This window comes from Anopheles stephensi, chromosome 2 (genome assembly GCF_013141755.1).
Source record: "Anopheles stephensi strain Indian chromosome 2, UCI_ANSTEP_V1.0, whole genome shotgun sequence".
NCBI classification, from domain to species: domain Eukaryota; kingdom Metazoa; phylum Arthropoda; class Insecta; order Diptera; family Culicidae; genus Anopheles; species Anopheles stephensi.
The window spans coordinates 71,167,453-71,193,806 of record NC_050202.1 but is presented as its reverse complement, the minus strand read 5'-3'; the positions used below and the strand labels follow the sequence as shown (position 1 = coordinate 71,193,806).

The 26,354-nt window shown below is 42.9% G+C and overlaps 2 protein-coding genes across 2 annotated transcripts in view; one reads left to right on the top strand and one right to left on the bottom strand.

Annotated features, from left to right (window-relative positions):
• The window catches only part of LOC118504643 (protein fem-1 homolog CG6966), a 47,174-nt gene that overhangs the window by 11,910 nt on the left and 8,910 nt on the right, over positions 1–26,354 (top strand). The window lies entirely within an intron of this gene.
• Positions 12,994–18,043, bottom strand: LOC118504648. The gene is made up of 2 exons (XM_036039405.1): positions 14,343–18,043; positions 12,994–14,262 (listed from the first exon to the last, which is right to left on the bottom strand). The coding sequence occupies exons 1-2, from the start codon at positions 14,391–14,393 to the stop codon at positions 13,723–13,725; spliced, it is 591 nt and encodes a 196-aa protein (XP_035895298.1). The 5' UTR covers positions 14,394–18,043; the 3' UTR covers positions 12,994–13,722.

The window sequence follows — 26,354 nt, the reverse complement described above, 5'->3', positions numbered from 1 at the left end:
GCCGGTAGGTTTGAAAATTCTAAAAAAGAAGCATACAGTATATGGAAAGAAAAACACAAACAGTTGTGAAATGTGTACACGATATTCTGCACTGAGAAAGGGTGAGGAACCGGCTCGAAACCGGCGAGCGACCGGCGTCGTTTAGCGAACGAAATGCTGTGAGAAATGATAAAAATAAACATTTTGCTTCGAATCTTTCGATAAGGCGAAAACGGTTGAGCACGCCTGTACGGCGTGGTTTTATGCTCATTCTTCTAGACTTTCCACCCGTGGCAGGCGCAGGTGTATTTGAATCGTTTTTTGGTTGTTCACTTTCCACTCTCCTACGCGAACAACCATTTCAAAGTTGTTTAGTGGGTTGATAAAAACCACCAGTTGTTAGCACATTTGCTTTCGGGTTTATGTTTCTTATGAGCGTGATACGAATTGAAGTGGGAAAAACATGTTGTTTTATCAATTCTTACTTTGAAAGTATGGTTTAAGGGTCGTAACTTCGAATTAGATTATCCTCAATTTTTTTTATAACAAATAGTAATTTATTTTTATGCCAGTTACGACGATAATCATCAAATTTTTATTTGAATAATATTTACTTTTTCTTTATTACAATTATATAAATCAAAACATCTAATCAGTCATGTTGTCAATCGCCTGCGCTGCACCAGCGAAGTCAATTGGGTAATAAATATATATCTTTAGGCACCCATTTCCGTCATTACGGTGCGCAATATCTGGCAGAAATCATCTGTCCACAATATTTAGCGCATAGAAACGCATCACAAATTACGCAAGCAAAATGCCTAATTTACTTGGCAACAAACGAGTATCATAAAAAGCCGGTAGCCGGTTAGACGTTTGTTGAACTGTTGGGAGTAGTCTCGCTGAATGCGTACTTTTCTGTAGGCATAAGACCAGTCGTCTGTGCAGATGCGAATGGTCAGCCGTGGGAAAATGGTTGAAGATGAGAAAATGTTTAAAATTAAATATTCGAAAAGTGTCGCTTGAATGCAGGGCGATTTGATTTTTCGTTCACGCCATGAGTAAATGATGCTTTAGGAAATTTTGCCTCTTTCAAAGCTTTTTTTTGTGAGGAATTGCAATTTTGGTAGCATAAAATACATTTCTAAGCTTTAGTAGGCAAGCAAGGGTTTTAGTTGCTCTATAGTTAAGATACATCGTATCATGGTGTCTTAGAACTCGTAGCCTTATTACCCGCTTCCAATGTCTGCTTATTGGATCAGTCAAATAGCAGTGCCGGTAAGTGAGCGCAATAATACCATGCACAGCCTGTGTTCAAATCTCGACATTGCTGATATGCACAGGGAGGATACTTAGGTTACCGAAGTTACAGATGACCAGATCTTGCTAGACATATTAAAAATTAAATCCACATCACTAAATTTCTTTTCACTGTGAAAATCTAAAAATAATAATTAGAAATGAGTTATTTGTTCTACATCAATTCATGTTATTGCCAATTGTTCTAAATGAGAAAAATATTTCTTTGAACGTTATTTCAATCCCAGAAACAAGAGAAAAATAAATATATTTGGCCCAATTTCAAAGTCTGACGTACTGCAGGCCGGTTCGGATAGGTTAAAGATAGAAATTGTGAATAAAAACGCAACATGTTGAACAAGGATGGTCTTTCAAATAAGTAGGTTGCACTTTTTTCGAGGTGGGTCTCACTTTTTTGCCGTCTGTTGTAGTATCTAAATTCGTCGTAGGAATTTTCCTGATCGTAATAAGCCTTTGTTTCTCCTAACTAGTTTTTAATGTTCGGAACACCACTGACTGTACAACGTTGTACAACGTTCAAGTCTCATATAATTTATTCTTGAACACCGTATCATCTGATAAAAGTGAAGCATTAAATAACACCAAGAAACCGGTATACGCATACATCCAGCAAACGAAACCGTCTTCAAAAACGATCGCATCATGAACTCCGGATGCTCCTCGGTTCAACGTTTTTCCTTGAAGACCCTGTGTGTGAGTGTGTCTTTTCTGTTTTGTTTTGCTATTTCCGCCACCAACATATGCCGCTCCATCATTTTCATTTCTGGATGAGGAGAAAGAGATCCCGCCCCAAACCAGCGTGCAGACAACATATGTACGCACGATGCTCTCTTTAGCTTCACAGGGGTGGTACATACGTACGCATGCGTACACAAGTTTTAGCGATGATGATCACGCTCAGTTTCTGTTACCGTCAAGATGTGATGGGGAGGTTCTTGTTGCTCCTCTTGCACTTTAATACAGTTGTTGAACTTCAGTCCTGTAGCTGTGTGTGTGTGGTTTCTTCACGTTTTCCGGCTCATGTTTCTGCACGTTTCTTTCAATGGTTGGGAGCTACATTTAAACGCAAATGCAACCAAGACCAATCTGCATACACTTTTTCTTCCCATTTTCGACGACCGGCTTTACAACTACAACAACCCTTTACCCTTTCGGTGAGTCGCGTGACGAATCGCAAAAGCACGCAACTTCCGCGTTTGGTGCCTCGAGCATCCATTACTTTGAGTGAGTGCATCTTTGGTTCTTCTTGGGAGAAGGTGGGACAGTATTTTATCTTTTTCGAGAGCTAACAGAGGGAAAATTCCTATTTGCAACTTCAAACAAATGTAGCTAACATCATGTTGAATTATTTTCGTTAAAAGTTAAAAATTAAACTCAACCAACTTCTAAAGTATAACGCTTCGTTACCTCAGAAAACCATCAGCCAGAGTAAAAGTACCCATTCACTGTGCAACAGCGATATGCACACCAACCATAAACAAATACAACCGCAACTCGCGTCTCTTACGTTCTTGTTTAGTAGTGGTTTCGCCGTGGCGACCAAAGCAACGATCTCCCATCGTGCCGGTTGTGCATAATGTTTAGCATGAGTCATTAAGCGTTAGTTGCATAGCTGGTAGGCTGCCCTATGGTACTATTTGTACCTCTTTGTCGTTACATGTGTGTGTTCCAGCATAGTTCCAGGGTTTTTTTTTAATTTAAAGCTATTACCTCAAACTACTCGCCAGAAGGTGTCATTCGTTGGTTGGAGCACTCTACTTCTCGGCATTATTATTTGTTCCACACAAATCGGTCCCTGCTTCGCACACTCTTCAACGCAAAACAAGCTTAAGCTGTCAGCTGACTGAAGAGACGCGCGCTGTTTAGCTTCTTACAGTTCACTTACATAATATCGTTTGACCGTCAGTCGTGTCTCGTCTTCTCGCTGGCAGGCTTGGCCGTGGAGCACTATGCTGGTGAAGGGAGAGCTAAAGACACACGGCTCTTGCACAAAGCATCCGCCGCAACCAAAGCACCCGCGCACATTCCGCGAAACTGGCATTTATATTGGTTGGCGGTTTTAAGCAGTGAAGTAACTGTCCGTCTAGCGTTGGTGTGAGCGGTGAGCCCTCCCCCCGGATTGGATGATGTGGAGCAATAGTGAAAACGTGAAAAATGCTTCGTCCGGTGGACGAGGTCTTTTCGGGCATAGTTTTGCAGCCGGTATCGCCGATCGGGCAAACTGATCCTGATCGGTGCATTGAAATAGAAAGTCCACATCGACCATGAACACACCGATGCCCCGATCATGATACCACTTCCGCTCTCGATGGTTTCAATTAGGCATTCGGTTGGAGCATATATTCCTGAACCTCGGGAGCAAACAAGCGCGGGCTTTTGTTCTACCCGGTTGAAGTTATTGTAGCGTTTTTTTTTTCGTTGGAGTTTTCGTTTGTGTCAGGCTATAAAGGCAACTAACTTGCCAAGAAGGTTACGCGCCCCCCTAGTTAGTTGACTTTCAACATGCCGTAACGAATCTGCTGCAGCCACGACGCTGAAACTCCCCGCTGTTTGTTTTCCACTGGTTTTCCGTTTGTTTTTTGTTTTATTTCTATCCACAACATACACACACACATAGAGCCAGCATTAACGTCACCTCTGTCACGGTTGAAAGATGTTACGCCTTCGCCGGATGATTGCAAAACTTTTCCACCTCACGTTTTCCCTGACCACTCGTGCGCTGGGTGATTTTCCAAACCGTGGCTGGCTTTGGTGAACCTGGCCGCATGTTGCAACCCTCGACCAGTTTTATGGTCCACAGCATTGTTTATCTTTTGGGAATTGATTAATTAAATGTTGCATTGACCAATTAGACGAGATTCTGTTGCATTTTTGCATTTACTTAGTTGTCTTGCATAATCCCGTACAATTTTCGCAAATCATAGACCATAACTGGCTATAATTATGTTGAACTTTAGTGATGAATTCCTTGCATAAAATAATTACCGAATGAGACATCATAATTAATAGTTCGCTGCTTCCAGGCTTTCCGAGAATAACTAGCATAATGGTGGATTTAGAATAATTCTGGATTCTGTTTAGGATGAAGCCGAGTAGATTTTACAGATAGTGCTGGCACACTTAAAAATTACCGTGTTCCAGCAATAACAGGTTTCAAATATTTCTGTCCAGATATAACTGACAATTGTTTATTTAATAGTGCATCAGGTTGGATGGATCTTCAGAATAATCTCGGAATCCTGGTATATTGACTGAACTTAGTAGAGTGACTTAAATAGCTATCAAGTACAAGAATAAAGCTCTTGTGCTCAAACTATAAGTGAGTCACCCACCAAGAGACTTCTTGGAGCCTATTTGCTGTCGCGCCGAATGGTCTGGTGGTGCAACAGCAACCTTTTTGACTAGTACACCAACCAACGTTGCGCTCCCGTAGACACATGTGGTAAGGTACGAGTTATGTTGTCTTCCAGTTTAGCGGTGCTAGATGCATGTACACCAATGGAGCTTGTGCCTTGGTGTGCGCTTGACAATCGGCAGCCATTGAGTTGTGTCGAACCATTGCCGCCAGCAACATGCAACACGGGTCAGGATTAACGGGTCAGAACGAAACAGATGAATGCATAACAAGTTAGAAAGGCATTTTCGTGGGCTTTAGCTTACATCGTACGTTCGTTTGTAGCATTTGCGTTAGGCGCTAGAAACGCTTCTCGAAATTTGTTGAAGTCGACCTAATGCAACTAAAAATACTTCCATATCTCTGTATCAACCTCGTTCAGCTTTTACAGTATAATTGCAGTTAATATTTAGTGAGCTATAATAAATGAGCCACCGTGAGTGACGCTTCGTCCGTGAAGAACTGCTAAGAATAGGTTGAGCATTTTGTACCCCGTCACATGACACAGTGCCTCGCGGTTAAAGTAAAAATAAAATGGCAATTGCCAGGAGCGAGGTAGATGGAAGTCGAACGATCTTCCGACAAGGAAAGGTAAAAGTGCAATTTTCTTCACACGTATCCATCCGGACAGAGAGAGAGAGAGAGAGAGAGAGAGAGAGAGAGAGAGAGAGAGAGGGCGGAAAATGGCATTGTTTCGAAAGGGGAACGAGAACGATCTTTCTCACTGCACACGTTGGCCACCCCCACATCGGCACCGGAAGTGACCTACATACGATGGTTAACGGTAGTACACCGAGAGAGTCGCGCAATTACTCTGTTTGTCCCCTAGTGCACTAGAAATTAGACCAGACCTTATTTCGTTGAATTTTTTTTTGAAAACTTTTTGCTTTGGGCGTGTATATTTAAAAAAAATGTTAGCGGTTAAACCAAATGAGCCGAGCTCTCAATTGTTTACGTTCCGCATCCGCACATGATGAGATGGATGCAATTTCTTTGGAAACGTAAGGTATACATTTTTCGAAGCCAAGGTCGAAACACGTTACGCGTTACGGGTTTTCGTGAAATAAACATTATTCTTTGTATTTCGTTTTTTTTTTATTACAAATTGTAGGTTCCACCAGTAATTATTTACATTGTTTCGGAACATTATTCCAATTGTACCGTAAACACAGTTGTACGGAGAAAAAATATTTTTACACATTTTATCTACACTTCTGGGAAAGTTATTTGAATATCATTGGTTTGGATCCTGTCTTTGATTGATATTCAGCCATTTATGCATACAGCGACGGACTATAAAGTACGGCCATTTTATTTTATAACAGAGTAAAAGTTAGTTGATTATCTAGCTCAAACGAGGATATCAATTACGAAAGCGATTCTGATTTCGTTTTTGTAATCTTGATGCACATATAGTCTTACTTTCTGAAGGCGGATTGCTGAAGGCGGAAAGGATAGGTCCTGAGATATTGATGGTAGACTCCATAGCATTAGAAACTAAAGTAAAATAACTTTTAATTCTACTGCCAGAGTAAAAAAGCTGAGGAGATATAATGATTTATGCGAAACAGATGCTGACCATTCGACAGGACCGGGTATCGAATGATCCCTTCCGGACTGTAACCCTTTACTCAGGAAGAAATATCCAGTTACGGATAAAATCAAATCAAGGAAGCCAGCCATGGCAGGCCAAGATCTCTAGAGGCTGTAGAGCCAAAAATGGTTAGAGTACATAACAAATAAATATTTAAAGCCATTAATCACAAGGTTTATTCATCAAGACACAAATCTTAAACTAAGATAAAAATTCATACGAATATACAGGATATGGGAGTTTTATTTTATTTAGCATTGAATCCAAATTGTACTCAACGATTTCAAATATACTGCAGCTAATTTGTATGTCTCCACATACCGACGCTGAAGATAACAGTTTATGAGTGACATTGAACATCCTAGCGGACACTTCTCACTCAGTTTGGATGCATAAATCAAGTTTTCACAAAATCACGTGTCTCACGTGAGTTTTCGTCAAGCACAACTTCCCAAACGGTGGCACAGGCAAGCCGGTTCACCGGTTTCATAATCAATGAAAGAGGCTCTCCACGTCCGTCAACACTTGGCTAGACCTTCAAAAAAGTGAGTTTCGGTTGTATTCCCTTCCTTTCGCTCACCGCAAGTGTAGGCATATGCAACCGTATGACTACACCATCATCATCATCATCGACGTCCGGTTTTTCGGTTGTTTGCCGGTCAGTTCACTAATATCAGGGGGGGGATCTTGTCGGTACTCTTCTTTCGTTCACGCTTCTCACTCCTTTCGGACCAGTACTTTGCATAAACACACCTCGAACGATGCGGTTCATCGGACCCATCATCCCCGTCGAGATATATAGTAAAGGTCAATTAATTAGCATCGCCCTCGAGGGGGGGTGGAAACAGTGGTGGAACTCATCTGTTGACGCAGTCCACGAAGAGGCTTGGTTTTGACACTGTGTTTAATATATTTTGGAGGTAGACACGAGCGAGATGGTTTCTTGAGCGAAGGTCAAACGGCTGGTTTATCGATGGAATCGGTTACACCCCTATGTCGTGGAGAAATGGTAAACCGGCCATAGTCCGGCGTTACTTGCCGCTTAACATGGCGACCAGTGAGAGGGAACGTCTCGAAACACACGGTACGAAAAGAAATGCAGGCCAAGGTCATGATTTGTTTTTTTTTTTGGTGGTTGTTGTGGAGCCTCCGATGTACCTTGCTGCTGGTGAAATGTTGAAATTCTCGGATTTAAAAATACGCTTTCGTCGTTCGGCCGGTGTTGCTTCTTCTCGTTTTCCGATGCCTTGGCTCGGTCGGGTAAATCGGAGTAGTTTTTTGGTGTGCTTTTATCGGAATTATTATCTGGTTGGGGGCCGGGTGGGTTTTTTTCCCAGCTTCCGGCCGGAGGTTAACGTATATTTTGTTAATATTTCCTCCTTTAATTCAAGTCAGACAGCAACAACAACAAAAAAACGCAAACTTACCATTAGAGTTGTTATAATTGCTGGGGTGGTGAAATCGCCCAAACGAGAGCTACTGCCAAGTAACCTTTCACTTTTTCTCGTCTTGCATGGTTTTATGTACGCTATCTTCTTTATCAGCTTCACGAGATGGTTTCGATGGGTGGGTTTTGTTTTTCACACCATCCACACAGACATCACTACATTAGGCCTATCGTCGCTAATGTGCTGTGTGATGATTAACCTGAGCATCTACATTTTACGACTCCAGTATTTGAAGCAATCCGAGGTAGACTTTCCGACAACCTAGGTGTGGTGGTATATTATGCCGTAATGACGCACATGTTCAACTTCCGATAATTTCTTCCTTTGGATACGGTTTGGCATGGAGATCAATGGCCTTCTAAAATTACTCTCGGTATACAGGTAATTAAATTCATTTGAAGTTAAAACACAATATTCAAATAGGAAGAAATTCAAGGAAACATTGACTGCGTGGCGTAAGTGTCATAAAAGTAAGGCAAGGAGTTTATTGTTAAAACCCGCACTCCAACAGCTGGTGCAGTTTGGCTCATTACCGACAGCCTTAGGAGGCAGGATTAATGTATTTTAGTCTCAACTTATGCAATCACCATCGCCCGGGCACGTAGCCGTTAGATGGATGCCACACCAGGCTCTGATGCTAATTTGCAATCAATCTCATTTTCAAATCCCATGTTCACTATCCGAGAGATCGTGACGTACGATTTATACCGGACAGAAGGAAGGGGCAGCCGGTTGGAAGATTTAATGGGTTTCCTTCTCGTGACCTTCATGTTGCCGTAATCTCAATCCCTGATGCCTCTGCCCCACGTGACGAAGGGTTGTCGCTCTGGAGGTTTAAGGTGTGCGGAGGCGCGTGGCTAACTATTGTACCGTTACAACCACTTTCATGTGAAAACTTTAATAAAAACTACCTACTAACGGTCCACTATGGCTAATTTTTCCGAGCAGCGGGGAGAGATTTATTTTAGGTGCAGAATCTTTTTAATTCTAAAATTCTTGTTTTGAGAGTTGTGAATGTGAGTTGCGAGAGTCCGAGCCAATGAATAATCAACTTAGATAAAGTTGATCAAACTAAAGGTGGTTAGTTAGGCTTGAATTTTCCTTCCATGCGATTTGCTTTCATTTGCAGCCAAATGGACTCTCCAAACGATAATCAAATGCAATCGAAAGTATATCGTACAGTTCCGACATTTTTTTGTCTATTTGTTTATTTGTTCCAGTTTGCTATGCTACGGCCCACAAACGCCATTCTATATAGCGTCGGGGACGCAAGTTGATTCCGATCGATTATGGTAGACTTCGCCGTTACCCTGCGAGCTTTTTCTCCTTGTCGAGCGAGTACTTGTGATAGTGTTGTGATTGCAATCGCGTACCCTAGAATCGAAGGAAGGCAAACCGTTGAAAAAAAGCAAGTAAAAACCAATATCGTACTAAAAACCAATTTCAACAACCCCGATGGAAATCCCCGTATCACACGGTAGAACGTTGTTTTCGATTTCTTTATTTTGCTGCTGGTGGTGGTGCGTTGAAAGTAAACTGTCATGGCCCGCCCGACCTGGTTCAAATTTCTATCAAGCAGTTTTTGTTCGTTCGGTCGGTTTTTTTGGTTGCAAATGAACCCCGGCAAATAAGTCTGCGCTATGCAATTGCTTTTATTTTTACTTTTAAAATCAATAATTTCGAGCGGCGTTTTCGGTAGGCTCACAACAGCACTGCTCCGATGTGGTGCTGTTTCTCTTTCGTTTGTAAAATCGATATTTTTTTTTGTCTACGGGATGCCGCCGCCATACCGTTGGTTTCGTTCCATAAATATGGTAAACTGAAGACGAAAAAAAAACAAAACGAACTGTGGTACGTTTGCTAAATAATATTCACGCGTGGTAGAGTTTTTTTTTGCACGAACAAAATCTTCTTTAGTTGGGTTATTGGTGCCAAGTTTAGTAGATCACTTTTTTTGTTGAGTATATTGGAAGCGACAGATATGTTGGGTCTGTTTACTGGTGTGAATATGAAAATGTTATTGTAGTTTTCTCATTTGTTCAATAAAAAATAAAGGGATGAAGTTGGTAACGATCAAATCTTATATTGAACTTCAATTTTCTAGCAAACCTAAATAGACAAATAGACTTTGGGTGGTCCGGTAACCGAGGCGATAACGTCGCTGGCCTTCACACGGCAGGACCGTAGTTCAAATCGCATCCAGACCTTTTCCCCGTACGCAGGGCTGACTACTTTGCTATGGGTGAAAACTAAGTCACAGAAAGCCAGAAATGGTAGGCCGAGACCTCTCGAGGTTGAAGTGTCAAGGAAGAAGTTAAACAAACATTTCTTTATGTACATAGAAGTGTAAATATCATATTGTGTGTGTATTGGTTAAGTCAATCATATGGAAAAAACCCATTTTTTCCAACTCCAGGACTGACGACATTTTCGACTTCCCCAATTTCCAAAATTTTTATCAATTTTCCAAAATTGTATTACCAGGCGTTCTAGCAAATCAAGCACGGGAAGCATTTCTAACAGAAACGTAAGAAAGGTTGAAAATATGTCCCTGAGGCGAGCAAGTGCTGTGTAAAATAGTCAGCACAGGAGGACTCCCTTAGAACTAGGGAACAGAAAAATTATTCATCGTTATCCTGTTTCTCGCAATGCAATTAGTTCTTGTGCATACTGTCGGAGAAAAGGTAAAACTTTAGATGAACACTGTTGATCGGTACCCTATTGCATTGCTCTCTATCTTAACTTTTAATCATTAGAACTTACTAGCTAATGTCTGCAATTTAATAGCTAATCTTTATTTTTGCGTAACAGGGTGCTCAGTTTAAGTTGCGTTACAGTTGTGGTGGTTCTGCGGCTGAGGTATCGAATCCAGACTGGACAGTCTCTCCGTACGCATTGCTGACTATCTTACGAGTAGACTAAGTCCAGGATGCCGGAAATGGCAGTCTCAGACCTCGTGAGGTTGTAGAGTCAAAGAACAAGACTTACAGTTGAAATTCGTTCCACCATCTTTATTATACCTTACTGAACTTCCTAGTCCTAGTCTTGTTGTAAAACAGTGATAGCAAATCAACTCAATCTATTTACCTAAATATAATTTATTAATCTAAGCCATTTTATCACCCCATTACTTATGGTTTGGCTAACCAGGTTTTCTTTATGCTTTTATTTTCCTTTGCAGGTGAGTCAAACGGGTTTAAGTGACATCATCATCGTCATCTTCCTCGTATCTACGCGTACCGGAGATGGTTGGTTTGTATTTGCAGAAAGTGAAAGCACAAACAGCCGTGTCTTGTTTGTGTACTGCAACTTTTCCGTGACTACGTACGGGGTTTCGGTTTCCTGTGCAAGTGCAGTTTTGCATATCAACTTTGCTGAAGTGTTTCGTGCTCATTCAGCTGCAGATGTGCTTGAAAATGATAAATATTTACCATGCGCCGATCATTGGTAGTTTTAGTTTTTTTTGTGTGGAAAAAGATCCGACTGGAGTCAATGGAAAACAGTTATTATTTAGCGAGCTGATAGTTCGAAACAGTTATCGGCTAAATTCTGACATATAATAAAAGCAGTTATAAACTGTGGATATAAGTGAAGCATATCACTTTCATTAATATCCAGAAGAAAAGATCTTCTTACTTTGGGCTGGACTTATTGTCGTCGTAGTATTTCTTCTTTGAATGCTCTCAGTTTCCCAAGCTCCAGACAGAAGGTACTTTGAAATTTTCAACATCTAATTTTTGGGGGTCCATAACGGAAAGTATGGGCCACACACGTTGAAAGCAAAATATATGGCTAATGGAAGCGGAGGATACACGTGTTCGTAGTTAATTATAATTTAGTACCACAACACTGGCACGGCTCAGCACTGCAGCACGCCGGGCACTGTTCGGCGCGTTCGTGTTGGTATTTTAATTATTTATATTCAAAATTGCCTACATTCACATTATTTAAGTATTGTGCCTAATGGAGGGCAAAAGCGTGCAGCAGTTTGACTGTATTTTGGAAATATTTATATAAAGACACTCTATACATGTCATACTTTTCAAGTCGGTTAACTTGATATTGCTTAGACGTCTAAAGAAAACGACTATTACTTCCTCATTATCATACTATGACTCATTCTACCGTATGCCCCAAAACACTAAAGAGCCTTCTTAAAGTACGGTCTATATTTTTGGTTACCTGATTTTAGGTAAGTGCCATCGATGCAATGACCAAACTTGGAAACCTCCAATAGGTGAACATGGCGTTACCAATCCCTAAAATTTGACAGATATGGAATACAAGTGCTGCTTTGCCGTCTGCTCCAACCACGCACCCTCCGTGAAGTGTGTGTGAAAATTATCAATTGAGTAAACAAGAGCTCAAGTCAATAGACGCGAGTGTATTGTCCGCGTGACCTTGTCGTCGTTCGATTTGAAGGTTATGGAGAATGTTCCAAACCCGTAACGGAGGTTCAGTAAGAGTATGTGACAGAGTAAGAGGTTTGAAAAACTTACAATATATCTTGCAAGAGATATTCTACAAAGTTAAAAGTACTAGGTACATCATTTTTTCTATTACAGACTTGATAGCGTTACATTGCGTTATCACTGCCAACCGTGAATGACATAATTTTAATTGATTTGTCGTCGATCTCCTCTATCACGCCCAATACTAGTTTGTTCCGCCAATTGATGTGGTCTCCCTGTGGAGGCTGCATCACCAATCAACGTCTGTACCAAACTGACTCCGTACCGCTTCCGTGACTGTATGCCGCTGGAGGCAAATTATCATCCCAAACCGCAGCCAAAGCCAAGACACACACACAGTTTTAAGCGCAGAGCAGCAGCAATCCATCCAGTGCGGTGTTGTGGATAAGTTCTGTGCGGCTAGTCGCAACTTTCAGCGCTAGTGTTCGGGGAACAGTTCCTTCGTCGTCTAGTCTCGTCACGCGGCAGTAAAACTGAATTTAATTGGCATCACTTAACTCAAGTGTGTGGTTAACGCCGCGCTACTACCGCGCTGCCTGGAGTTGTTTTGTTCATTGATTTGGCTCAGAGGTCATCATCCGCGAGATGTGATGCGAGTGATTGATGGTTGTCAGACGAGTTTCCGCTTGGATAGTTGTGGTGAGGGTCGTCACCGTTCCTCCCTTGGCTACTACCAAATAAGGAACGATCAGTTCCATCTTACCCGATGTCTTGACGCGCTACCTTTTCCGTGCCAGTCTACCTTTCTTTCTGCAGGAAAAATGTGTTCTAAAAATACGAGCTTTGTTCTTTGGCTTTTTTACCAAGGTTTACTAATCTAAAGCCCTTTTCTGTTTATTATTTGTAGCTCAAAACAAAACCAACCAAGTTTCGATTTCATTCAGTGCATAGCGATGCTACTCGCTTTTCAAGCACACATTCGCTTTCTCCCACGGTGGATCACTTAGAAGATCGTCAATACACTGTACGAATCGCCGCAGTGCTCGCATTCGCTTCCTTCTTTTCGAAAAAGTGAAAAATAGTAACGTGTCACCTAAATATAGCAGCGCATCCGCGTGTCGCTGTGCGGTTGTGCGCTAATGCTTTCCCTAACTCTGCAACGATGTGCGCTTGTACGTCAACACGTATGTTAGCCCTGGGATCGTCGTCGATGTTTGTTTTGAACACACAGCTTCGTCACCTGCACCCATGTTGTTCCTGGTGAGCGTGGTGACCGGCTTTGCAAATTCTTCTACTTTATTGTTGCATCCCGGTTTAGTGTTGCTTCTTGCTTGCGTGCTGTGTACGACAAGCGGACGATTGGAAATAGATTAGAACCAGAAGATGGTGGAACACCCGATGTGTGTTGTGAGAAGTTTTTGCTGTCGCCTGTTTTTGGGCCTGGGTACCATTAAAATGTATTTTCAGATAACGTTAGTATGATAATGCAATTTATATGCACAAACACTTCTCAGGTCCTTCAAGGCTGAAGAAAATTGCTGGTTCCATGGCTAGATTTCTCGACTGCTCCCAGCTCTATCCTTGTGGCATTTGTTTGCCGAAGAATGATGATAAAAAATTCTTAAAAATACTGTAAGCCGTAAGTAATGGAGATGACGATTCGGTGGTACTTATGACCATAGTACCCGTATCTGGCAGCTTCATAGTATCTTGTGGGATTCCGTTTATAAGATACGTGTTGACGGTGAGGTTGGATATGTTTGACGGTAGCCGTATCGTATGCTCACCGATTGTAATTATCGATTCACTCGCCGTACCATTATTGGCGGTCTGACGGGCCAGTCTACGCTCAAGCCGGACCAAATCCTCATCGGTGACAGCTCTTCGCATACGGTTGACGTTTATCTGAACGTTCGTTATGTTCGTACCGTAATCGTCTAGACCGGTCGAAGTATTGACGCGGTTTCCGATTGCTACCGACACGTTGGAAGAATTCGAAGCGCCACTCGATGAGCCGGATGACGTCCCGGATGTTGAGGAGGTGGTGGTGGTAGAAAGGGAAGGGAAGCTCCACGGAAGAAACCAGAATATGGGTGCCGCTAGCAACGGTTGAGTCTTGAGTTTTTGTAGTGTAAAAGAAATAAGAGTAGAAATAGCTGCTTTGCAACGAAAAATCCCGAACAAGCAATACTCACCAGAACTGCTACTGCGAGCAGTTGAGCAATGATGATCCGCATCTGTGACATGGCAGTGAACGAATGAATACGGGTGACACTAAACGGCACTAGTTTTATAGTACACTTGAATGCGGATCCATAGTTAGGGAATAGTTTAACGCCGGTTGACCAAACGTCACCGTAACGTCATCAGTGATCGGAGATGAGATATTGAATGTAAGCATATTGATGAATTTCAAATTAAGTTTACATAGTTTGTATGATCAGTTTGGTTTCATGGTTCATGAAAATTGAGAATGTTTTCGTGAAGGACTTTGTGAGTAAACCACAAAAACATCATAATCGTATAAACGGTTATTTGTTACAAAGATGAAGAAAAGCCAATTATCTGTCAACAGCTATTTCATTTTAGATTGACAGATTTTCTTGGTTACAAGACGCAAAGATGTCCCCTGTGGTCTAAGTCCTCTATAAAGCTTAATAAAGCAGCAAGTCTTGAAAGAATTTGCAATGCACTTCTCAATTTGTAGTTCATATGGAAAATTAGAGGCTTTTTTGCTTATAATAATTCAACAAACTTTTTAAAATATTTTTATGAAAACGGTTATGACCGTGTAGATAAGGACGTATTGTGACAAATATCTGGAATGTGAGATTTTGGATATCTGATTATATTATCTGGTTTATTATCTGCTGATGATGTTGCGCTGTCGTCTGAAATCCCCTGTAAATTCATCTTAACAGTTTACGGGCTTGACAGCTGTGCCTTACTGTTGCTGCTGTCCCTGTGAATTGCTATTATGCATTCACGTATTATTCCAGTTATAACTAATAGCATTCAAGCCTTCGACAATGCACCTGTTCTACAAAATTAGCCATTCATTGCATTTTTTTTTGTATTGCAAACTTCATTCCAACTTATTATGGCCCCAGTGTGCGTCTCCCTCACCGATGACATAATACGATCGTGTGATCATATTCGCCAATGCTGCAACTTCAGTATGGTGTGAACAGTGATGGTGGTGTGGGGCGCGGCACTGGAGATGGAAACAACAAACACTCCACATCCATCCCTCCGCAGCATAAACCTCCCACGATGTCGACATTTACATCGAGCCACCCGAGTATGCCATGGTTAGCAGGCCACTGGAACGCTCCAACGAAGCGAAGGGGAGCCATTTTCCTAATGTACCGCCTAAGAAGACTTCGATGTAGTTGACCGATTCGCGTTACGTAGCCTCACAGTCTAACTGCGCTGGCTGGCCTCCTACCCTTGGATATGCAATTTGGAATCGGAGCAAACGCCCGTTTTGCAATTACTCCCCTTCCTTTGACTCTGCTGACTCTCCGGTTCGCTTTTGGCGCTTTACCCTTTGGATGGAATCGAGCTGTTGATATTTTTTTTCCTTTCTTCGTAGTCACATTTGCAGAGAGAAAGCGAACGACTGTTAGTTACGCGGCCGATTTACGAGCGAGTGCGGTAATATCGAAAAATTGCCGTTCCCCAAGCAGGCTGGCTGGCTGGCTGGGCTCCACACGCCTGGTGTGATGACGGGAAACGACCGATGCAACCGATGCAACATTAAAGCCTAGTGCTCTCTTGCTTTGCTCTCCGTCAGCGGAGCCTACCGCATCACATTGCCTCTTACGGAGTCCGATTATGGAACCGTTCCACGATCGCGCTTGATCTTGAGTTGCAGTGGTTTGTACCAATTGTCAGGTCTGGCCATAACTTTTTTTCGGTCATGCCACCGTTCCGGTCGAGGTATGACGTTAGTTGGCCCTAATGGCACAAAGATTATTCAATAAATGTCATCACTTTGATGTGGGTCTGGCTCTGTGGCATTGTGAACTTGGAACACATTCGCGAAAGAAACGCTGCTCCCTAAGAAGGCATGGCCGGTGTGGCATCAACTTGAATTGATCACTTAAGCTCTTAAGATTCAGCCCAGGCGCTTTTAGAAATGGTTTAAAGCAACCAAACTGTCCTGCAGTATATTTACACGTCTGAGAATCGCCCGTCAAGCGGAAAGATAGCTCACGTTGAATGTAGGTCATTTCCGCAGTAAGTTCCATCGACTGCACTGACTCTTTGTTTGGTCCATTGCATTTGCTTACACTTTTGTCACAAAGAAAGGGGTGTTCTTGCCATTGCGAATCTGTTTCGCTTAAATCATTACACCCCAGGTACGACGAATGCACCCTGGCCGGCCGGCCGATGTGATCGTTTGTGCATTACTTTATTGCATCCCTCAGAGACTCAGATACCTCACACTGTTGGCGCGTTTATAATCTACCCGATTGTGTTTCCATATTGGGCACAAGCACGACTTCCCGGTTCCAGCCAGACTGCCCGTGCTTAGGTCGCGCAGTAGTGGCCGAATCGGATGATCTCGGTTGGCGCGTTGACTGGCGTTGTTATTGTGCTCCGGTGTCATTGGAGCGTATTTCCATAATGCCCGCCCATCCGATCCGTTACCCTCACCCTAGACCAAATTGATGACGGGAAGGGTACGGTACGGGTATGTCTTACTTGCGCATGTCTATCACAGTGTTATGCCTAGACCGGCAGTAAATTTGCATTCCCCAGACGATACGCAAACGCTTGTATGTGAGCGTATGGCTTGTAAATATGGCAATAAGCCGTCACTACTGTGACTCTGCCTATAGATCGTGGATCGTGAGCTGCATGGTTTCCGTGAGTAAGACGGTAGACAAAATACCAATTTTCAAATCATAATCAATCAAATCTACGATCGAACCCGCGAACGTTCCTTTTGAGAGTTTCTCTCATTTCATTAATTTTGGTGATATTTGGTCAGTGTTGTCTGTTCCTTGCTCTTGGTTTGGCTCCTCTTGGGACTCGCTAGGCCTTCATCTCCTTTCTTAGACGACCGGCTGAGTCATCGAGAATATAATGGCTTGCTAGACTTATGTAAAACTTCGTAGTTATATATCCAGTCCTTGCTTCGGGTAAAAGTTCCAGATGGGATTCGATATCCAGTCCTTTGCTATTGGTCTGCAAGTACTCTTGGCGCCTCTATTCACCTGTATAATACAACTTTGAATTTTTACCCGATAACGAATATTGGATCATTCTTGTAAGACGATGTCAAGGACTTCAGGATATATTGCCGTAGAGGGCAAAGGAAAAATGCCTCTCAGGTATTCAGAATATTTAGTCGAAGGTGATTGCTTGAACCTATGTAACAAGGTGCATTCGTGAAAGTATTAACCAACAGCCAGTTTAGTAGATTGTTATGCTGTAGATATGTACATTTTAAGCAGTACTTTAAATATTAACCACAAGCATGGAAGGAGAAATTTATGCTAATTCTCTGTATAGTAAAACAACCCTTGAGTGTATTTCTTACCATCCTTGAAGACATGGCAGAAGTTTGGTCCGCGCCCGTGCTGTTCACTTTTTGCGCTGTTTGGTGTATGTGTGGATAGTAATTTATTGGTAAGAAGCTCATTAAGTAGAAAGGTCACATAATTTCTTCTTGCTATGTGGAGTGCTTAAGGTAAGCAGCCAAGGAGTAGAAAAACTCGGGCTTCCGGCGTTGACCCTGAATTAGACGGGGGGTTGCTCAACGTGTGGTGTACGAAGGCATTAACATCTGATTAACCTACAATTGATCCCTTTTGGACTTACTGTACACGTTACGAGTCGAGTGAGAAATTCTTTCAATGAATGTTCAGTAGTAGCTGGTGCGGGGTTGGAAAGTGGTAGAAACATCGAGACAAATGAGAAAAAATGTAAGCATGTAAATGAGAAAAACACGTGCCTTAAATGTAGTTTGGCTGTATGTTTTGATGACTACGTTTTTCTGTCATGAATCGAAGCTGTTAGAACCGTTTCTGCTCTAGTCACGCTAGACTAGTTCAGCTGTTCCAAAAAATAGAACCTCGTGAGGCATGTGCTAAATTTTCATGCTTCACTCTATTATCAGCAAGTGGAAATGAAACGGAAAACGGATACGGTGAGAGAGAGAGGAATAATCGGGGATTTGTGTGCTGATAACGCATACCTTGACCTATTTCTGAACAATATTTTCCAGAACATATATCCCCGGGCGCCGGTGGAAAGCGCAATTTTTCATCTGAAGGACAATGGTGCTACGCGTGCTACTAATTTCAGGCGTAAGAGTCAACCATTTCCACCAAACAGCTTTACGCCACCACCAAATTTAACTGCGACCGGATGGATTGGCAGGACCGTTCAAGGTTATCAAGCAAAGGAAAATGAAATGACCATTTTCATGGGTGTGTGCGTGGCTCTCGGTGTGGGGCTGCCGGTGACATCGTTTCCGAGAGGTGTTTTCATCATCGCCACGAATTCAAAACCTGACCAACGGCAAACATTGACCTAGTCCCAGCGAGTTTTGTTGTTTTGATTCGTGTCACGGCGTCCTACTTAAGTCACCGTGCCCCGGCGTGACGTTTGCGTTCTAGATCGCATGATGGCCATCGACAAGACGACAAAGAATGTACGTTTCGAAATGCCGGGCCAAGATACGGTACTACGGGCAATGCATCTTCTGCTGGATGCTTTTGGTCTATCAGCTGATGTAACTTTGCGCCGTACCAGCATCAGCCATCAGGCATTACTCAGTACCTCCGGGAGGTTATGCCCCCTTTTCGCATCGCATCACTGGTTTAATCAGTGCTCGTGGCTGCACTGCTCGACGTTTGTTTGGGATTATTTGTTCGGAGTTGGCGGGGTTCATCCATGGGACGACGAACTTTGCCATACCGACGTATTGTTGTAGGGCGCACCGATAATCGAACGGCGGGTCCCCCGTCATGGAATTCTAATCTGTCTCGGCCGCTGACGGTGGGGTATGCTGCACAAGCATACGAGGGGGTCGTAAATGTTGTGTGCCCTCACCCAGCGCAGCGCAATGTCAACAGAAGTGGAAGAAGAATGCGGCAGTCAGTCAAGGTCTTTCTGGAGCCGCCTTGTGCAAACATGCGGTGTTTTCGACTCTATGCGCTTTGTGTGTTGGGAAAATCATAATGCGCTATGTGCAACAGTGTTTGTTTTTCGCTCCATGAAAGTGATAACAAGAAATCTTATCTTGTGCATGACTCGCACAGATTACCGATTCGCCGTGCCATGCATGCCAACTGGTGAAGAAACTGCGAGCCATCTGTCATCCAATCTTTTAGACAAACGACCTCTTTTCGCTATCGATTCGCGATGATGTTGTCTGTCGTACGATAACATGTCTTCGAAAGCCTAGAAGTCAGATAAAAATGAGCACAACAGTGGTGGGATGCTTATCCTCGAGTGGTATAACGACCTAGTTTGCGTTCGATGCTTGGGATGTTTGCCAACAATGACGCTCCTCTGGATATGATGGAATTAAAAGAGAGGATCGTTGGATGATTCTCTGGTCCTTTGCTAGTTCTTAAATGTTATCAATTTTTGGGTTGGAAATGATAACACAATTCAACGTATTTCTCTGACAGCTTCAGACTCTAAAGACTTCAACGGGGACAAAGTTGTAAGAACATAAATCCGATCTTAAATAAATAATAAATCTTCCGACTAATATTTCGATGTTAGTGGGTGTGCTATGAAACAAGGAGCATCATCTCAATTCCCAAGTATCTAACCTCAAATACTCGTACACATCGGTATTGCCCATTGCACAATCATTTGGCCAGCAGCTATTCGAGTCGAATTGTAAGACGCAAATCAAATGACAATCTTCCGTTCCGCTTTCTTTGTTAATGAGCATCTGATCAGCATTCGGCCCTTGTACCGAGCAATACTTATCTCCGCTGACGGAAATCCCCATGAACGCGAATGGCCATTGCATTCTATTTTGAGCTTGGATGTTGGATCGTGTTTGTTCTACATGTTAACTTAGAGTGACATTTAATTTATCTACCAGCACAATTGCTACCAGTTGGTTTCTTTTCTTGGAAAGCACAGCTTGTATAGTATTTTTGAATCGTAAAAGGCTATCTTGTTTAAGCTAAGTAAGTCACAAAGACCACGCTTACTGTCTTTTAGTCTGACACATATTGGAATACGTCACAGCATGATACAATTGTCCTGATCAAGGATCAAGACTTCGCTTGTCTGTGCTCCACAAAACCGAACTATCCACCACTGTCTCCTACTGCGTCGCTTCATCTATGTGTGATACTTCTTCAACCATGCACCAGCAGCATGGCGGCTTCAATTGTTGTTTGTAAACAAATTCATTTCCGCACCGGTTTCTTGGTCGCACCTCTTGCTATTTCTTCCGCACGAGATGCACGCCAACGCCACCGCCGGCCTCAGAGATGTGCACGTGTAGCACAAGAAACGAACCGTTTTTGGTAACTACCGGCAAAGCAACACCCTCCCGCAAGTAACGGGTTTGCTGTTTTAGCCAAAACTGGCATGTAACACGGTTTGGTGACATTGAAGTGTGGTGGTTCTGTTTATATCGCGGGCCGATCGGGCGGCGTCATTTGGCGCGTAGCCTTTCAGGGGTGGCGAAGAGTAAACGGATTACGGCTCTCGTAGTATTGCGCAGACAGCTTCAAGTTCAAGGACAAAAAGCAGGTTACCATTTACAGCGAGAGGTATGTATGCACACAGCTGACAGGAGGGAGTGTTTCCCAGCGCAAGCGGAATCAGACATTTTTGCTAAGGTGGTTGAACTTTAGTATGATAAAGCTTCTTCCAATAAACAAAAGCCAATTTGGTCGCGGACTCGAAATGTACGGATGGACGGTAACCCCTTTCATGCTGCAAGAGTGTATCTCCTGTTTCTGCTATGTGCTGGTCCTTTCCGTACACGGTGAAACAGGTCTTTGGGCATCGGTCGCTTTTGCGGTGCGAATGACATTTGAGGTTTGTCCTTGAAAGGGCTACGCCAACGTACGGGAGAGCAGGAGTTCAATGCATTCTGCGCGTCTCGAGCACAGCATAATAACAACCCTCCATAAAGGGAGGCATTTCGTGCGGTTCGGTTGTGTTGGGGTTTACTGAAACGTCAGCTCTGGAAGACGTAATAATCCTGAGCTCCGGGTGACTCACTGTAAAGCAATGCGCACTAAACTTGCGGAAAAAAGGAAATCGGAAATCTGGAAAATAGTCTTACTATTACGCTGTTGCTGCATCCTTTCAGCAGATTTGTTAAGATTTGTCACCCTCTCATCCCAGGTCCATATGTCCGGGCGTTGCACAAAGAAGCTAATTCCCTCCAGAATAGCTCTTAGTTGTTGATGTTTTCCATTCCATCGTTCCGTGCAATTCTAGGTGGGGTGTGTGTGTACTCCCGACGCACATAAGTGCAAGTGCAACCAGTTATGACAAGCAATGCCTCGTTTCAACACGGTTAATTGCATTGACATCTTTCTACCGTGAGGAGACTGTAGTAGTAGTAGCAGTACGGTGCGGATAGCTTGACGGCTTTGTTTGTGCTGTTGCCGTGCCGAGGGTTCATCTTTTTAGCATCGTAAATTGATCCACTTAAACCTGAAGCCCTTCGCTATGGTGCAAGAAGCTACCTACCACCAGCTGCTATTTAAGTACCGAGGTCCACTCATCATTGGAATGGTGCACAGATTGCTGTTGCGAGGCAAACAAAAATAAAAAATAAACCCGAGTAGAACCTTACCAAGCATAACCAAACAGACAGACATATGGTGACACGATGGAAATAAACAGAACTGGAAGGAACACAAAGACCATGCACATCGCTCCACCGAATGATCTAACTTCTTACGGTGCAAAAACGCAGCGCGCAACGGTGACAACAAATTATTGACACATGTCCATCGGTGTTAGTACGCGGCGGGTGGCCTTTGCGGGGGATAGCACAACAAGAATTGAACGAGAGGGTTGAAGATGAACTTAAATTTAAGTTCAATCACCGCTTTGTCACGAGTAAGTGTAGTCCGCCCGACATTTGTAATGGTTTGCGTAGCACCTTCAGCAGAGTAGTGATACTGCTGTGACAAGTCAAATAGTCAATGTTTTTGTGTGGTCTCTTCTTCTCTTGATAATAGTATTTTAAAACGAGAGATGATGAATGCTTGAATTCGCGACAAATTGACGTAATTGACCTTTCAGATTTTTTGTTTGCATCTTCTCTTGTTTGTACGCTTTTTGAAGTCTTATCAATGGTGTGTTTGTGGTACGTGGTCGTAAAATCTGAAACAATTCATTAACTGATTTAACGTCCAATCGGGAATGGTTTGTTTCGTTTTGTGTTTATTTCTCTATTTAGTTGTAGGTAGATCAGTCCGTTGTTTTATTGTTGTTCAACGATCTTTTTACACAGTAAATAGTTCCTAGTAAAAATTCTTTACTGCTAGTTAAAATTTTCCACTTTATTACTTAATTGTTGAACAAAACGACGGGTTTTGCAATCGTTTTGTCGTCGGTTGTCATGCCATTCCCTTTTTCTTCAATTATCTGTACATGGATGTGTTGAACAAGACGCTATAATGGACTAATTTCACGGCTGTTTAACATCAAATTTCCGCTTGAAATCGTACTAGCGTGTGATGTAAATCAATCGCTATTGTCGTTGGTTTTGCGATAACATTTATCATTGCAAGAGAAACTGAAAATGGTGACAGAGATTTGCATTTTGATTATCCATGATGGGGCGGCCTGGTGCCAGAGGCGATAACGGCGCTGGTCTTCACACGGCAGGACCGGGGTTTAAATCCCATCCAGACCGCCTCTCCGTACGTAGGGCTGACTAATTTGCTTACGGGTACAATCAAGTCACAGAAAGCCGGAAATGGCAGGCCAAGACCTCTCGAGGTTGTAATGCCAGGGAGGAAGAAGACGTTATCCAGGATTTCTTCTTCTTTCTTGGCCTAACGACCTTTTATAGGTCATGCCTGCCATTTCTGGCTTACTAGACTTATTCATACCGCATAGTTGGATAGTCAGTCCGAGCGAACGGCACAGATGGGATTGTCTTCACTGGGCTGAAACGGAGTTCAAATCCCATCCAGACCGCCTCCCCGTACACAGGAATGTCTACCTTGTTTAGGGGTAAAACCAAGTCACAGAAAGCCAAAAAATGGCTGGCCGCGAGACCTCTTGAGGTTATAGTCCCAAGGAAGAAGAAAAAGAAATATTTTAGTGTAAAAAATATTAAAAAATAAATAAAAGTTTCTAAACTCCCTCCTTTTCTCTCTTTCTTTGCAGGTAATAATAACCGTACACTATTACATTAAAAGTAAGCTCCTTGTATCGCGGTAAGAGGAAACTATTCTGAAGTAAGTAATTTGCAGTTCGTAAAAAGGATACAATACGCTGCTAGAGCTCCATCAGTAAACCAATCAAACGGGTAAAACTTATTCCAAAGTGTATCAAACTTCGACACCTTGTTTAAAACCGTACGAAACGCCCATTAGCAAAAGCCGGGCTGTGTAGCACAAGCGCAAGTAATGGAAAAGAAAACCTAACGAAGGTGTGGTTGACGGAATTTTTTGTGTCCTACGTTCCCCCATTTTCTTTATCGAGGAATGTCGCCGGTTCGAAGATTTTCTCCTCCGTTTTCCTTCGCACCGACAACGTTGGACGGGAAGTAAAAATTGCCACGGAATGTAACACGTGCCCGGAACGGTCTAATCGACCGGTCTTGCTGCTGATGCCGATAGGGTAGCAGTAGCGGCCAGCACAGGTGTTTCTTCTACTGCTTCATTGAAGCCGTCATCTATAGCACCGTGCGTTGGTACGATAATGACAGCTTACCGTGGACACGGCTTTGCGAGGGTTAAAATTCCGGAAAGTTCGGGATGGGTTGACTACACGCCTGGTGTTTGGGTAAGGTTGCGCTTCTGTCCCCTATCAACCCGTTTCAATGAGGACCATCGTGGACCGAGTGCTCACGCGACAGCACATTGCTTTTTTTTAATCGAATCACCTCCTGAACAAAATGGATTAGTAAAGAAAGTGTGCAAAAAATCGCAACTTCGGCACGTTTGTAATTTGAAATTGGCTACCACCATGTCTGGGGCTACAAAATCACGTTCAAAAACGTGTTACTGGCAGGTGTTATACGTGCGTTACAGTCGTGTCGATCAAGTTTACCTTGAGTTTCACCTGACTGCGTGTTATACGATGTGCCTATATTTAGGCGTAAAGCTGATAGACTTTGTCGCAGCTGTGTACGCCTTCAAGCGAGGTTTCACAATTAGTCGGTGATGGGAATGATTTTATTTGCATTGGTAATGATTTACTTTTAAATGCTTTGAGTTGAAGTTAAGAAAAATTCGAATAATTTTATACTTTAAAAAGTATGTAAAATTTCAATTTCCGGAATGCTTCAACGACAAAAGCACGCGTCCATTAGGTATTCCTTCCTGGTCAATAAACATTGCACCTCACAGAGAAACAACAGCGACAACGTAAACAGTCGCAAGCATTATTCCTCCCAATGCACTGCTTCGGCGGATGAGAAGATGATGCACTTAAATCAACATGGTTCAGAGACACTTCGTGACCACAGTCACGTCGAAATGAATCTCTCGTTACATGCAGCGCGTTCGGCTACATTGGCACTACCTTCATCGCTCTTGAGATGATGATTCCAGCGTCGATGATTCATTGTTTTAATTATGGAGCGCACGGTAAGGGCGAACGTTTCTAATTAATGAAATTGATCTTGTTTATTTACAAGCTTTTGTTTTACCAACTATCAACCCATCATTAATATTGCTACGCTTCATTCCGCGCGCTGTACAACAAAAAGCTAATATTATCTAAACGTTGTCCCGTGCTATCGTGTTATTCACCTATGTACGGTCTTATCATGGTCTTATGTCATGGTAACTGGTCATTTTTAATCCTTCCGTCGACACGCTATGTAGTGAAAGCGTAAACTGAATTATTTTAAATGTTTGTTGCTTTTTGTGCTCATTATCAAAGGCCGACAGAGAATAGGTGTTTCCACAATAATGGTTCACCAAATTTGGGAGTATACCTGCTATAAAACCTGCTGAAAGTGTGACGCTTTCGTATGAACATTTATGAGTTGATTGAATTTCGGAAAAAATGAAATAGATTAAGAAACTGCATATCGTTTTCCACTGAGTCTAGGCTAACGGAGGGGCTTTTTTCCAAGGCTATGCTTACTTCACAGACTCCACCTTGGGTTACAGCAATTGGTTGCTCTAAAGTTATATAAACTCACAAACTAACACCACAGCTGAGACAGACACATTCGCCCACTGAACTGAACCTCCTCCTGACGGTGATCGGCATTAGCGTTCGTGACCTTCTTCGTCGTTGTGAAGTCAACGTTCGATGCATATCGAAAATGTTGATGATATGCTTTAGTTTTCAAATGTTTTGAGAGTCAATTTTCGGAAACATTATTTATTTGGCCTGCTTCAAGTGCGTCCACAAAGTGCGTTGTAGTAGTCGCCTTTCTTTGGCTAAATTTAATGGATTACCATAAACAAGAAAGCAATTCGGTGCTCAAACAAACCGCGCGCCTCTGATCAGTACCTGTGTCCGCATGAGTCGTTGCATGAAGAAGTGTCGTATTGACACGTGCTCCAGCAATGCACCTCTATTAATTGCATTTTTGGCAATTGACCTTCTAACCGTGGGGCCATAATTAACCGTGGACGGTGTGATACCATCAAGGCAGTTATAATCGAAATAAATATCATATACCCCGGGCACATGTACATGGAAGCGTTTTAAAACTGTCATCTCTGTGATCTAGAAATTGGAATTGTGCACGGCTTGACGATGCACGTAAAAACGCGATGCCCGATAAAGCGTGTGTCGTCGCTTCACAGCCGGTGCTTGTCGTTGCGGTGGAATATCGTTTCCTGTTGTTTCGCTTTTGCATACGACAGGGGTGGTTTTTTGTGTTGTTGTCTTCCAGCGTTTGCCCAAGGTCTCCACAGTTGGACGCATGAACGCTCGGTTGATGGCGGGTCTGATGCTCTCGCCAGCTGCATTATGGATGAACGGCGAAGCGATCTGAGTTGGGGTAGTGGAAATGTGAACCGGTCAATGGGAAGCTTGACAAACAGTTTGTCAAC